General features: G+C 41.0%; 1 protein-coding gene across 1 annotated transcript in view; it reads left to right on the plus strand.

Annotated features, from left to right (window-relative positions):
- The first annotated feature begins 206 nt into the window (after positions 1–206).
- Positions 207–16,394, plus strand: part of LOC120533441 (gastrula zinc finger protein XlCGF8.2DB-like) — a 32,193-nt gene continuing 16,005 nt past the window's right edge. Inside the window, exons 1-2 of the mRNA XM_039760339.1 lie at positions 207–307; positions 6,311–6,759. Of these exons, the coding sequence (XP_039616273.1) occupies positions 6,348–6,759 (412 nt within the window). The 5' untranslated portion in view covers positions 207–307; positions 6,311–6,347. The remainder of the gene's footprint in view (positions 308–6,310; positions 6,760–16,394) is intronic.

Below are 16,394 nucleotides of genomic sequence, written 5' to 3' on the forward strand. Positions count from 1 at the left end.
GCAGCACATGTGTGAGGCATCTTTATCCATTACTTCACTACACAGCAGTGCCACTCGCAATATGGCGGCGACGTAGACGTACAATGCTGCTGGTCATGCGGTGTCTAGTAATTCTATTAGAGTGGGACGCTACAGCTTTCGTCGCCCTGATGACGTATTTAAAGTATTTTGACCCGTGACGTCACCGAAAGCGGCAGATACGGAAGTCGGCGCACGCTTCTAGCTTGTATGCAGCAAACCGAAACAGGCGGCTGAGTAGGTCGCCTTTAAAAAGTATCACATCGCACACACGGTGAAGTAAGTAGAGGTAAGCAGTCCGTCTGTGTCTATCGCGTCAATTTCACTAACACACACAGCGCTTTAATTTGTATTTTTCTTTCTCCTTTATAATTCCGCGCTGTTCGTGATCGGTCGACATTTCAGAAAGCAGCGAGGAGTTAGTCGGGCTTTACACTTACGATCAGAAAAGGACAAACACGAAATGAAACAAACGAGTCCAAGGCCGTGGAGAAAAGTCTAAGTGCATGCGAAACCAAGAACGAAAACAAATGTATGGAGGGAGAGAAAGTGTAGCGCTGTCGTGCCGGTATTCCTCGGGTAACCCGCCTGGAGAAGTCTAAATGTAATGTTCATATCTATTAATGACGGGCGTCCATAATCAGTATGTGTGTATTTATATACACGGCTTAGCATTCTGAAACCTGTGTAATTCAATGTAGTCGGCGTATATTTACATGCTGTGCGTTGATGAACAATTATATGGATGTTGTTTTGTTTCTCTTTTAGTTTGTGTCATACAGTGGTGTGAAAAACTATTTGCCCCCTTCCTGATTTCTTATTCTTTTGCATGTTTGTCACACAAAATGTTTCTGATCATCAAACACATTTAACCATTAGTCAAATATAACACAAGTAAACACAAAATGCAGTTTTTAAATGATGGTTTTTATTATTTAGGGAGAAAAAAAAAATCCAAACCGACGTAATTGCCCCCTTGTTAAAAAAATCACCTAACTGTGGTGTATCACACCTGAGTTCAATTTCCGTAGCCACCCCCAGGCCTGATTACTGCCACACCTGTTTCAATCAAGAAATCACTTAAATAGGAGCTGCCTGACACAGAGAAGTAGACCAAAAGCATCTCAAAAGCTAGACATCATGCCAAGATCCAAAGAAATTCAGGAACAAATGAGAACAGAAGTAATTGAGATCTATCAGTCTGGTAAAGGTTATAAAGCCATTTCTAAAGCTTTGGGACTCCAGCGAACCACAGTGAGAGCCATTATCCAGAAATGGCAAAAACATGGAACAGTGGTGAACCTTCCCAGGAGTGGCCAGCCGACCAAAATTACCCCAAGAGCGCAGAGACGACTCATCCGAGAGGTCACAAAGACCCCAGGACAACGTCTAAAGAACTGTAGGCCTCACTTGCCTCAATTAAGGTCAGTGTTCACGACTCCACCATAAGAAAGAGACTGGGCAAAGACGGCCTGCATGGCAGATTTCCAAGACGCAAACCACTGTTAAGCAAAAAGAACATTAGGGCTCGTCTCAATTTTGCTAAGAAACATCTCAATGATTGCCAAGACTTTTGGGAAAATACCTTGTGGACTGATTAACAAAAGTTGAACTTTTTGGAAGGCAAATGTCCCGTTACATCTGGCGTAAAAGGAACACAGCATTTCAGAAAAAGAACATCATACCAACAGTAAAATATGGTGGTGGTAGTGTGATGGTCTGGGGTTGTTTTGCTGCTTCAGGACCTGGAAGGCTTGCTGTGATAGATGGAACCATGAATTCTACTGTCTACCAAAAAATCCTGAAGGAGAATGTCCGGCCATCTGTTCGTCAACTCCAGCTGAAGCGATTTTGGGTGCTGCAACAGGACAATGACCCAAAACACACCAGCAAATCCACCTCTGAATGGCTGAAGAAAAACAAAATGAAGACTTTGGAGTGGCCTAGTCAAAGTCCTGATGCCTTCCCATTTCTCAATAACCTCAGTTTCTGTGTGCTTTGTACTAGATAATAGAGATGAGGTGGATGGTAAATCTCATATGGCGGCTGCTCACTACTTGTAGTTTTATCACACTGAGCTTGGCCAGGGTGTGTGGGTCACCTTTTTGTGCCACTAAGAACTCTTAAGTGAACACCACAGACTGTCCTGACATCCCTCTTCTCTGCAAGGCTCTGCTTGATTTAATTAAAATCTTCATGAGGGCCAGTAATTGGTTGTTCTTCGTCTGGCCCCTCCCCTTGGGGGTTACCCATGGTACATTGGTTAATGTGGAGCACAGATCTCCAGACAATGGAGCACTAAGGATGAGTGAGGCACTCAAGGTCTCAATACTGGGAGAAGTTATTTAGTAGGAGTTGTGGTCGATGGTTCGAGGGAAATAGCAGACTGACACTAATCAAAAGAAAAATATAACAGCTTCTTTATTAATTCTTTGGTGAGCAGAGAGACTCTTGCAGCTCCTGTCAGCTAATGTCACTGACAGTAACTAGCAAAAAGCCCAATCTTGCGAGGAGGGGGGGTTGAGTTAGTTCCTCTTTTATAACAGATCTTCAGAGTCAAGCTTAGCATGAGATAAATTACACAGTAGTTTTCGGGGGGTTCAGTATTATGCCCAAGGGTTACAAGGGTTAGTTAAAATCAACTAAACAACAACAAGTGAAAACAGTGTGCTAGACCTTAATTCAGTTGTTTCTCCAATAAGAAAACAGTTAACTCATGGCTGACTAGAAATCTGACCATTCATGGCAGATTCTTACTACCAAAAGCTGAATGCTTATCTCATATTTCCTTTACATTTTCAGGTCTAGAAACTTCAGACTCCTCTTGTACCCTGGCTTCATTGCCAGCCTTTAGCAATTAAAAAATAAAAGTAGTAAAGTTTAGTAGACGTCATTGAACTTAATCATCAGTTTGTGTAACGTTAATGCAGATGGCCAGGAGTTGTCACTAGGGAGATGAGTGTTAAATGCTTCAACGTGATTTCTCTGTTACTACTCATCATCTTCATGTCCCCCCTCACCACATCCATAAACCTTCTCTTAAACCTTCCAATGCAAATCTTAGCATTTTTAACTCTGCCACCTCCAGCTCTGTCTCCTGCTTTATGGTCAGTGCCACCATCTCCAACCCATATAACATAGCTGGTCTCACTACCGTCCTGTAGACCTTCCCTTTCACTCTTGCTGATACCCATCTATCTCAAATCACTCCTGACACTCTTCTCCACCCATTCCACCCTGACTGCACTCTTTTTCACTTCTCTTCCACAAATCCTGTTACTCTGTACTGTTGATCCCAAGTATTTAAGCTCATCCACCTTCACCAACTCTACTTTTTTCATCCTCACTATTCCGCTGACAACCTCCTCATTCACACACACATTTTCTGTCTTGTTCCTACTGACCTTCATTCCTCTCCTCACTAGAGCAGATCTCCACCTCTCCAGGGTCTCCTCATCCTGCTCCCTACTATCACTACAGATCACAATGTCACCAGAACAGAACTTTACAATTCTGAATAGTAAAAGAGAAAAATGAACTGAGCAGAACTTGAGTCTGTGACCGTGATGGACAGAATACGAGATGAGAACAAATACAAATGTACAGTATAGAGTGGGAGATAGGTGTAGTTCCTCACTGTAATTTTTCTTATTTTCCTGTAGATGTTAATAACTGGCAAAGGTCGTCCATGAAGTTTCTGCACATTTTGTGCTGTAGATTTAATTTTAAATTTGCCAGTTTTACCCAACAATGTACAATGTCTTTATAAGCTGAGCACACCTGTATTTAGGCAGTTTATTGAATTCTTCTTGGCAGATCTGTCCTTCCATTTTGGAGCTGTGTGAAGTTACTTTATGGTGGCTGGCATGCCAATCCTGCTGCCAACCCCCAAGTTTTCCCTGCAAGCTGTAGGACCAATTGCAGGACCGGACTGAACAGGGGGTTGCCAACAAGGATCGCGAGCTGTTTTGTCATGTTGTGCGTGTGGCAACACACTGTACCAGTGCATGCTCCCCGACCTGAGATCTTCTCGAGCTGTTAGATTGTATGGGAAACATCTTCCAGGTCTCTCCACAGCTGTTCTATGGGGTTTAAGTGTTGTCTTTAGCTGGACCACTCTTGGACACTCAGAAACTTGCCGCAAAGCCAGCGTATCATTGTCTTGGTGATATATTTTGTCATTATCATACTGAAAGGAAAGCCATCTCCCAGCCTGAGGTTGTGTGTATTCTGGAGCAGATTTTTCTCCAGGTTCTCTCTGTATTTGACTGTATTCATCCTTTCCTCCGTTCTTAGCACTTTTTCCATTCCTGCTGCTGAGGAGCACCTCATAGCATGATGCTGCCACCACCATGCTTCAATGAAGGGATTATAGTAGGCAGATGATGAGCAGTGCCTGATTTTTTGCCAGAGACAGTGCTTGAAGTTTTGCCCAAATAGTTCAAATTCTGTCTCATGCAACCAGATAATCTTTTTCCTCATGCTCTCAGTGTCCTTTAAATGTCATTTGGCAAATTCCAAGTGGTCCTTTATATGCCTTTTACTCAATATTGACTTCCATCTCGCTACTCTACCATAAATGCTTAATTGATGGAGTGCTGCCAAGATGTTCGTTCTTCTAATCGGTTCTCCGAACTTCTGAAGCTCTGTTACAGGAACCATTAGGTTTTTGATCAGCTTCATGACCAATGACTATCTTGGAGTGTTACTCTGCTTGGGTGGACTGTACATTGTAGCTGAAATCCTGGTGGTGCCAGTCTTCTTCCATTTCACAGTTGTTGAGGCCAGAGGCACACACACGAAAGAGAGAGAGAGAGAGAGTGAGCGAGCGAGCAATCGAGAGAGGCAAGGCTGGACGAATAAGGTAGAAAAGGCTTGTTTTTGTTTTCAGTTCTGTTTACAGTGATCGCTTCATAGCGTGCATTGTGGCAGTGTTACTTTTCTTGGTGGTTTATTAAATTACAGATTTTTCAAATGTTCACTTTTTTCTCTGTGCTTAAAACTCATTTTAAAAAAAGTGTTTACTGTTCAGCGATCAGGTTGTAAGGCTATTAGCTTGAACTCCTTCAATGTTACTTTCTTGGTTGCTTGTGGTAGGTTTTTAAATAAAGTTCGGATTTGTTCAAATGTTCCTTTTTTCCTCCTGTGCTTAAAACTCATTAAAAAAAAAAAAGTGTTTACAGCGATCGGGTCATAAGGCTATAGCGCGAACTCTTACAATATTCGTTTTCTCTGTTGTTCAAGGTTTTATCGGTGTTATTCAATGTTTTTACATTTAGTTTACTATTAGATGTGCATTCTATCGTATAATTAACTATATTTGTGCTTAATAATCTTTAAAAAAATATATATTTACATACAGTTCGTATGGTCTAGAATGGATTAATTGTATTTACATACAATCCTATGGGAGATATTGCTTCGGTTCACGACCAACTCGGTTTACGACCAGAGTTTTGAAACGAATTATGGTCGTGAACTGAGGTTCTACTGTATATCCTAACTACAGGGTCATGGGGGGTCTGCTGGAGCCAATATACGGTTTATGTAAACTGCTTAATCCAGTTTAAACAGCATACATTTCCATACATTGAGTGGGATTGGATTTTTCTCCCTAATCCTATCCCACCATACTGCACAATTAATCTTTTGTTGCTAAAGTTCAACTGGTAATGCCTGATAATGAGTATTAAAGAAGTTATTAACAATTTGAAGTCTGTGTTACTGCCACACAGCTCCAGTAGTGTGAGTTTAAACCTCAGCCAGTTTACTACCCATGTGCAGTTTTTTCTGTGGGCCCTATTTCTGCCTTTATTATTATTATTATTTATTCTCACAGTTCTAAAGATGCATTGACAAATCTAACTTTGCTTTGCAAGGTAGTGTTAGATCGATACTGAGTCTTTTGACTTTGGTATCAATGCCAGCTTTCAGACTGCAGTATTTGTACCGAGTCGGTAAATAACGGTCATCCCTACATACCACCTGACCTCTCTCCTCTTATCAAGATCCTCTTTGAGTAAAATATTCATGAAGTTTAGTAATTGGTTGCTACTTATCTGGTTTCTCCTCTTTAGGGTTACCCATAGTAGATTGTTCTTCTTGTTTCAGCCTGCTGGACCTTCCCTCCACTGATAATTTGAAATAAAGAGTACTGTGTTACTGTCGGCATGCTATGAACGGTCAATCTTTATATAAACCTTCACAGAGAGGGTGTTGTGAAATGACATTCACGTGACTTCAGATCTAAGTGATGAAGTTTTATTGAAGTTTATTCCTGTTCTATTTACAGAGAAAAAGAAAAAGCTGATGTTTACTGGAACATCTCAATGGATGTGAAACAGGAGAACTGTGATGTGGACAGAAATATTATGGATATTAAGGAGGTGGACTGTGAGTTGGAGTCCATCTACCTTAAACAGGAAAGTCTGAGCATCAAGGAGGAGAGCAGTGAACTGCGGGCAGTGGGCATTAAAGAAGATGAAGATGAGAAGTTTGTCAGTATTGAGATACACAACCATACATATCTGAAAAGTGTAAAAGAAGACAACCTTCATGGTGGGTGTCAAGATGGATTGGTAACCAGGTTAGACTCTTCTCAAAGCAGACACTGTTCATCTCCAGAGCCTTCTGTCAATGTGAAGACTGAATCATTGCAGTCTAAACCAAACAAGATTAGAAAAACTGCATCTGTTAGAGTTCAGGATAATTGGCCACCATCTACAAAGAAGTCTGGAAAAAGTAAGTGCAAAATAAAAAATGAGAAAGTTTTAGGGTTGGGTTTATGGGCTTGAAAGGTTGGGTCTAGTGGTTTTTTTGAGAAGTACTGTTTTTTATTGTGTGCTTAAATGTAGTTTGAGATTTCATCAATGTTTGTGTAAGGTTTGCAATTTTTCATGCAAAAGTCCTAAACATATCTTTGGTAAAGAGTGCTCTACAAATATACAACTGCAAAAGAAGGTTGTGAACCTTTTGGAATTCCCTGGATATCTGCTTTAATTCATCTTAACAATGTGGTCTGATCTTCAACTATGCTCCATATACATACAACCACAGTTGTCCTAAGCTAATAACTCACAAACAATTGGATGACTTCTTGTCAGTCCTGAACACATCACTTTAACATTCGCAGTCCAGTCTATGACCCTCCTATATTTACCGACTGGTTGACCCTTCTTTAATAGTAATGTCCCCCACTAAATTTCATGTAGCTGCTAATCAGCTTTGAATTTTAATCCATACCTTCTCTCCAAACCTTTTTGGTTCCTTTTATTCCTGAGAGCTCTTTTCTGAGCAGTTCTCTTTAGGTCAGGCCACAGCATCGCGTGTCTCTTACTGGCCATTCAAGAACACCAATTTCATTATGTTTAAGTCTTTGTCTTTTTTGATATCTTTCTGTGTTTTGGCTCATTGTCTTGTGTCATAACTCAACTTTTGCTAAGCTTCTGCTATCCTGTTTTGCTGTCAGATTTCTTGATAATATTTTGAATTCACTGTCCCTTTGATCGTGTCAAGCTCTCTAGGCTCTGAAGATGCAAAGCAGGCCAAACCATGATGCTCCCTTCGTCTTGAGGATTTAGTATCGATGTGCAGTTGTCTCTTACCTCCAAACATGGTGTCACATGATTTGACAAAAGAGTTCAACTTTTTCCTCATTTGTCTACAGAACATTGTCTGTTCAGGAACATCGAGATGATCTTTTACAAGTTTGAGATGTGCACTGATGCTTTTATTTGATTATACTGATTTTCTTGGTGTTGTCCTTCTATAAACACCATTCTTATTTACTGCTCAAAAAATTAAAGGAATAATTTTTTAATGAGGGTATTGGATCAAGTGAATGAAAATTGTGGGCTATTGGATTGGTCAGTTAAGTAGCAGAAGGGGTTGTTAATCAGTCTCCGCTGTTGTGGTGTTAATGAAATGAACAACAGGTGCCCCTAGAGGGACAACAATGAGACGACCCCTAAAACAGGAATGGTTTCACAGGTGGAGGGAGGCCACTGACATTTTTTCCCTCCTCATCTGTTTTTTTTCACTAGTTTTTGCATTTGGCTATAGTCCGTGTCACTACTGGTTACATGAGGTGATACCTGGACCCTACAGAGATGGCACAGGTATTCCAACTTCTCCTGGATTGGCAGACACATCAATACGTGGCATTACCAAAAGGTTTGCTGTGTCTCCCAGCACATTCTCAAGGGCATGGAGAGGATTCCAGGGGACAGGGATTTACTCTAGTAGAGCTGGACAGAGCCCCCTGTAGGAGGTCCTTAACTTATCAGCAGGACCCACCGGTATCTGCTCCTTTGGGCAAGGAGGAACAGGATGACCACTGCCAGAGCCTACAAAATAACCTCCAGCAGGCAGGCCACTGGTGTGAATGTCTCTGAGCAAACAATCAGAAACAGACTTAATGAGGGTGGCATGAGGGCCCGACGTCATCTAGTGGGCAGTGTGTAACTCAATTTGTCACTTGCCATAGAATACCAGGATTGGCAGGTCAACCACTGGCACCCTGCGCTTTTCACAAATGAGAGCAGGTTCACCCTGAGCATGTGACATACATGAAAGGATCTGGAGAAGCCGTGGAGAATGTTATGCTGCCTGTAACATCCTTCAGCATGACCACTTTGGTGGTGGGTCAGTGATGGTATATCTGGAGTGGCATATCCATCGAGGGACGCACAGACCTCTACAGGCTAGGCAACAGCACCTTGACTGCCATTAGGTATCTGGATGAAATCCTTGTACCCTTTGTCAGACTCTATGCTGGTGCAGTGGCTCCTGGTGCTTGACAATGTTTGGCCTTATGTGTTTGTGAGTTCTTGGAGGATAAAGGAATTTATACCATTGACTGGCTTCCACGCTCGCTCATTTGACCTTAATCCAATAGAACACCTCTGGTTGTGACATTATGTTTTGGTCCATCCAACATCTCAGACTGTCTAGGAGCTCAGTGATGCCCTGGTCCAGATCCGGGAGGAGATCCCCCAGGACACCATCTGTCATCTCATTAGGACGTGGTTAGACATGCATGCAAGCATGTAGGGGACATATAAACTACTGAGTGCGATTTGAAGTTGCTGCAATGAAATTTCGGCCAAAAGGACTCGCCTGCCTACTGCATCATTTATTCCCTTTGAGTTTTTTGGGGTGGCTTTGAATTCAGCCCTCTGTAGGTTGATCATTTTAATTTCCATCAAACAATGTGGCTGCCATCCTTTCGTTCCGAACACATCACCATATCAGTCCTTATCAGTAGAGATATCCAGCAGAATGTTTTTTTTCCCATTGAGATCTGATTGGTTTTCAAAGTGTTCCTTTAATTTTTTGAGCAGTTTATTTTCCTTCACATGGACACATGCACAGAGATTTTTCTGCAGGCCCTTTGCTCTTCCCCTCTGTGTTTTTTTTTCTTCACCTCTGCTTTCACACTGGGATCTTTGCAGGATGCCCACTCCAGTACTGAATTTGCTCCATTTTTGTAGACTGTTTGGCACCCTGTCAAGCCTTTCAAAATGCTTTGTTCATGTTTTCCAGTTTTATACAGTTCTTCAGATCTTTTAAGGTCCTTGTGACAACCCTTAAGAGGTATCTGGATGGAACATTGAAGCACTGAATTGGAGCAACACCGTGAAGGGACCCGCTAACATCATTCTTGCGTTGTAAAGTGAAAAATCCTTTGTGTATGTGTTACTTTTCTGTGAGTGTGAGTTAAATATAACTTTTGCTCCTGAAAACTTTGTTTTCGTGGTTACCGTTAAGCAGCTCTGAGGGTGTTTCATACCTTTTCTCTATTTGTTTTTCTTTTTTTTTTTGCAATCACCACAAGAGAGTTCAATGTTTAGTAAAGGTACTTGTATTCAAACCTTTGTGTGTGTTGGTCAGAGGGCAGAGAAGCTTTTGCAGTTGCCGGCAAGTCAATAATTAACTGGTGTCATAGCAGCAAACAGTCAAGAATAACTAGGATTCCTTACTAGGAGAAGTTAAACATTTGACATGATGCAGGACAGATTTAAAGAAATTAATAAGAACTCTGCAGTGTGTAAATAAGAAGATTAAAGAAGCTGCAAATGTAAAAAATAGCTAAATAAGTCATAGAAGACTAAGTACCCCAATGCTAACAGTAGGGCATTTAGAGTAAGTGGGCAATCATTAAGAAATATATCAGGGAAGGTGAAATGCAGTTACAGAGGAATATTGCAGATAAGGCAAAAAGATGGACTAAAGTGAGTTTTTCAGTATTTTAGTAATAAAAGAAAAGCCAAGGAGGTGAAGCTGATCAGGAACAATAAAAGGGGAATTGCAATACATAGACAGTGAAATTTCAAATGCATTTAACTTGTTTTTTTTTTCTGAAGTTTTCACAAGTGATCAAGTGCATAACCTCCCATTGGTAACAGGGACTACTAAGGAGGTACTGAGAGATTTGAAAATTGTAGAGAGAGAAGTGCAGCTCAGATTAAATAGGCTGAACTCAAACAAATCACTAGGACCAGATAATACTTATCCTCAAGTGCTGCAGTGGGTAAGTGAATACATATTTAAACCTTGGACACTGTCAAAACACAAAGGGAGAGCAGCATAACATTTAGGGATGCGCCACATATATTATAACACACAGTATAAGAAAAAAAAAAAAAGATGGTTCCAGAGTAGTCTCTGGTTCCGTGTCCAAAAAAGGACAAAGGAAGGTACTAGGTTCTTATAGAGTCAGAGGAGGAAGAAGTGGGTCCAAAATCAAAGAGCAGGAAATGACGTCGATGGGCGGTGTAGCTAGGAAAGGGGTACTGGGACTGGAGGAAGCTTTTTAGGCTGATTTCTCCTCCGGTGATATGCAGAACAGGGAGAAGAAAGGATTATGCACTTTGTCAAATCCTGCTCACGTATCTTGCCCTCAGTTAAGCCCTTAGCCTACCTCCTAAGCGCACGTGTGTGACAACACATTTTTAGGAAGTCCTCGCACACTGTGGACATTTCTGTTGACTGCAAAATGGAAAATATGATCTTGTTTTATAAAAAAAATGGTGATTGGGATGATCCAAGTTGCTATAGGCCAGTAAGCTTAACATGGATCCCAGATAAATTGATGGATGGAATTTATTAAGGAAAAGATTAAGCAAGACATGGAAAGAACAGTTTTACTGATCAGACCTCCCTCGTCTGACGTATTGTTTTGGCCACACAGCTCACTTAAGGCACACGCTCTCCCTCTGTCACCATCCTTGTTTCAGTGCTGCTACGTTACTTTATCAAATAAATCACCAGCATCAGATAATATTTACCCTCGAGTTCTTAAGGAGGTTAGCGAGTACAGATATAAACCCTTGACACATTTTTAGGAAGTCACTGCACACTGGAGAGATTCTGAAGGACTGGAAAATGGCAAATATCATCTCATTATATAGAAAGGGTGACAGGACAGATCCAAGCAACTATAGGCCAGTAAGCTTAATGTGCATCACAGGAAAATCAATGGAAGGAATTCTCAAGAATAAAATTGATTGAAAATTGAAAATACAAGTCCAAGGAGGTCATGTTGAAGACTTATAACACACTGATGAAGCCTCATCTGGAGTCCTGTGTGCAGTTTTGGTCTCCAGTCTACAAAAAATACAAAGCATTGCTGGAAAAAGTCCAGAGGAAAGCTAATTCTAGGGGTGAGAGGTAGAATTATCAAAAAAGAGTAAACGAGTTCAACCTTTTCAGTTTAAGCAAATGGAGATTAACAGGTGGCATGAGTGTTTAACATCATTAAAGTAATTAGAGCAGTGGAGCCTGGCTGTTACTTTAAAAAGAGTTCAACAAGAACATGAGGACACAGTTGGAAACTTCTTAAGGTATAATTCCACATAAAGATCTTTAGCGGACTAAAAAACCCAGCTAAGATTCCCAATGTCGATAAGATGATGATTTACTTATTTTTTCAGTGGGGATCCCTGGAACACACCCAGCCTTGACCCAACTCGCACACGCTCCCTCGTAGACACAAAAAAGCAATCTGTAATATAAATTAAAGAATATTAAATGAAAATGATCCTACCCCAGTTCCCCTTACGGCGATACACAATAAATATGAATTCAACAATAACAAGCCGCTAACAAAAACCACACACGATGAAGTCATTGAAAACGACAACTGATGAAATGAAATGATGGCGGTAGGTAGTCCAGAAATCAGCACGCTGTATATGAATGTAAAGGTCAGTCCTACTGGTATTTCCTGATGGACGTCAATGGGATCAGGAGCGCTCCTTTCTTTGCAGGATGACAATAAATCCTCAGACAGTCCTCATGCAGCAGGAAGACACCAGACAGTCCATACACCCAAAACAGGAGACGATCTCAGGACAAAACGAGAAAACACAAGTAGCACCATGGGAAGGTAAACAGACAGGCAACTCCAAACACCAAATACAAAAGGCTTTTTATCCTCCATTGAACTGGCCTCCTTTTAATGTTACACCTGCCTCCTTGTCCCCAGTAGCCCCTGCACCCTCAGCAGATGTCCAATGTGAGCCACTGCAGGGAGTTGAAGTTTCATTCCCCAGTGACACCGCTACACATTAAAGAGTTTTTCTTTACACAGAAAACAGCCACCATTACCATGCAGTGTGTTGGTAAGTAGGACTTTCAGGGACTTTGAAAACTCAAACTGATGTTGTTTTAGAGAGGTTAGGTGGATCAGATTGGCAAGAGTTGTTGGGCTGAATTGCCTGTTCTCATCAGATTTTTTTTGTAATATTTCCAATTTCTGTTTAATCAAAGGATAATAATCTTGTAAGGCTGTCACTTTGTCCACCTTTCCTTTCTCTCTATGAAGATGGGGTCTACATTGTTTATATGAAAATGTGCTATATAAATAAATGTTATTGTTGCTGTCTCTGGATGTCAAGGTGACTCATGCACACTCAATTTAAGAAACTGAATAATACCCCCAGGCTACCGACTGCAACACAAGCCCGAAAGATGATCGATCTTCTCCGATTGCTTAAAAGTCAGAGACGTGCTCTTGTCATGGAATTCGGCCCCCTTTTTACTCCAAACCCACCTTTGCACATTGTGCCCATCAAGTTCTGTTTTTACTTCATCAGTCCACAGGACCTGTTTGCAAAATGCATCGGGCTTGTTTAGATGTTCATCTGTAAACTTCTGATCCTGAATTTTATGGTGAGGACACAGGTTTTCTTCTGATGGCTCTTTCGTGAAGGTCATATCTGTGGTGATGTCGCATCACGAGTCCAGAGTGTGACTACAAAACATCTTCATGAAGCTTTAGGGGTTTTGAATTGCCTTTCTAGCAATCTTATAAGCAGCTCTCTTGGAAATTGTTTTGGTTTTCCAGACTTCAAATTGACCTCCACTGTTGTTGCTAACTGCTATTTCTTAATAACGCTACAAACTGAGGAAATGGCTCCTTGAAAAATGATCTGTCTTCTTGTAGCCTTTTCCTGCTTTGTGACCATTGATGATTTTATTCCTCAGAGTGCTAGGCAGCTGCTTAGAGGAGCCCATGGCTGCTGATTGCTGGGACAAGCTGTGAGGAGTCAGAATTGATACAACTTTGACATGTGCATCACGTGGCCATTCCTAATGATGATTGTGAACAAGCCAAAGCACTAAAGAAGCTAATTTAACTCTCCACCCCCGACCAAGATGTCAGACTTTATCTGAGACCTCTGATCACTTGGGGTGCCCATACATTAGTGGGGTACTTCATTCTTTTCTCATACTACAAAAAAAAAAAAAAAATAATACACAAGTCTTGTTTACATTGCAGAAAAGAATGGTGGCCTTTGGAGAACAATTCATCTTCTATTGACTTAACTATTCACAGTAACTGTTATTTTGATCTGGGAGTCCCCACACTTTCGCATGTCACTGTATATGAAATGTCACGAAAGTGTACATCTTGGGTAATGCTACGTCTGAAAAGAACCATCCTCTCGCCGGTGTATATTGTGCATCCATGTTATAGGACTTAAATAATGGAATTCTAAACTTTCTACTGTAGAAAATGGCTGAGTATCTAAAATGATAAATTGCAATTATTTTTGAGGGATACTCAATATTTTTTTGACCTGTTCTGATCATATTTCTGGTTCTTTTCAAACAGTGCCATTACTGACAGCTAAGACACATTTGTTTCCTTAGTGGTTTTCCTGCTTTCACTGCATTGTTGAAAGTCGATGCGCTCAGTCGAATGTTGTACCTAAAAGTGTCAAAGCTAATTTGTTGCTCCAAATGTCTTTGTTTTAAATCCACCACAACTAACACCTACATTTTTCATTTTAAACTTCACATGTAACATTCCTATCACTTTTCAGATACTTTTAAGATATTTCCACACAGCAGTTATTTTCTTCACCAGTTTCCACTCTGCACTCTGTCAGTTGTACGCGTGTCCTCAGATTAACATATTCCATGTCATGAAATCGGTAGATCAGTCAACCAACTGCAAGCCGATTTCACAGTAAAGAGCAAAAACTGGGCAATTTTAATTCAAGGCCAATTCATTTGTGTAACACTACTGTTTAATTCAGCTGTATCTGTTGTTTATAGCGCTCTTCATTGAGTGCAGGCTTGGACTACTTGATGTTTGCAACCATAACAGAGAAAATAATTACATACATGAACATACACATATTAGAGCAAATAGACAGGAAAACCTGGCAAATTTTAGTTTACTTACCATAAATAAGTCCTGACAGTAGATACCCGTAAACATTATATGGGCGAGTATGAATATTACCAGTGTGTCACAAAGTTGACCAGTCCTCGTGTCACCTCCCACTCCCCTATAGAGCTGAAACACCAACAGCTGCGCTCTTCCTCGGTTTTCTAATCTCCTCATTTTTCTCCAAGGTCAGAGCAGCTTCTGTAGGCCTGTGCACTGAGGCGTCACTCATCCATTGTGCTGTTTTGCTTGGTGATTTAAAGAAGCCATTTTGATGTTTGGTTTGGTGTAAAATGGCTTTAGTTTAATTGTGGATAAATTTCAGGACACATTCTGATTACTGAAAGTGTCTTTTTCATGCTTGGCATGGCATTCTGTTTTATACAGTACTCTCCATAATAGTTGAAACAAAGTATCATTTTTCTTTCATTTACCCTTTTGCTCAACAGATTAAAAAATTAAATAATTCATTATTTAAAGTTACATTATATATATTCATTTAAAGGTGATTTGCAAACATTTCAGTCACACCCTGTTGAAATGACAGCACTTTTTCTACATGGACCCCCCCATCCCCCCATTTCAGGGCACCGTAATGTTTGGGCTAATTGATGTCAGAAGAGTTTGTGATTCCTCGGGTGTGTTTCATTGCTTTAGTCTTGTAGGCCTAAGAACCCAGCCACAGGGGATGCACAAACCAGTGTGTTTCTTCGTGCTGGTCCCAAGCCCGGATAAATTCGGAGGGTTACGTCAGGAAGGGCATCCAGTGTAAAATTTTGCCAAATCAATATGTGGGCAACAATACAAATTTCCATACCTGAATGGGTTAAGCCCCAGGTTAAGAAACACCGCCACCAGTACTGTTAGCCAACAGGATGCTGGTGGAAATTGGGCTACTGGTGGCCGAAGGAGAAGAATAGGGGTGACGTGTCCGGAGGAGAGGAGGAAAGTAAAGAGAGTGAAACTGAGGGTAGGAACTTTAAATGTTGGCATTATGACTGGTAAGGGGAGAGAGTTAACAGATACAATGGAGAGAAGGAAGGTTGATATATTGTGCGTCCAAGAGACTAAATGGAAGAGGAGTAAGGCCAGGTGGATCAGAGCTGGATTTAAATGTTTCTATCATGGTGTGGATGGAAGGAGAAAAGGGGTAGGGGTTATCCTGAAGGAACAGTATGTCAAGAGTGTTTTTGAGGTTAAAAGAATGTCAGACAGAGTAATGATTATGAAGCTGGAAATTGGAGATATGATGATGAATGTTGTTAGTGCATATACAACGTAAGTTGGGTGTGCAATGGGCGAGAGAGAAGATTATTGGAGTGAGTTGGATGAAGTGATAAACAGTTTATCCAAGGGACAGAAAGTGGTGATTGGAGCGGATTTCAATGGGCATGTTGGTGAAGGGAACAGTGGAGACGAGGAGGTGATGGGTAGGTATGGTGTCAAGGAGAGGAATGCAGAAGGTCAGGTGATAGTGGATTTTGCCAAAAGGATGGACATGGCTGTGGTGAATATTTATTTTAAAAAGAGGGAGGAAAATAGGGTTACGTACAAGAATGGAGGAAGATGCACACAGGTAGATTACATCGTATGCAGAAGAGTTGAGTGCCTAGTGGTGGCAGGCAAAAGTGTAGTTAAGCAGCATAGGGTGGTGGTCTGTAGGATGAAGTTGGAGATCAAGAAGAGGAAGAGAGTG

Source organism: Polypterus senegalus, chromosome 8 (genome assembly GCF_016835505.1).
Source record: "Polypterus senegalus isolate Bchr_013 chromosome 8, ASM1683550v1, whole genome shotgun sequence".
Classification (NCBI taxonomy): Eukaryota; Metazoa; Chordata; class Cladistia; order Polypteriformes; family Polypteridae; genus Polypterus; species Polypterus senegalus.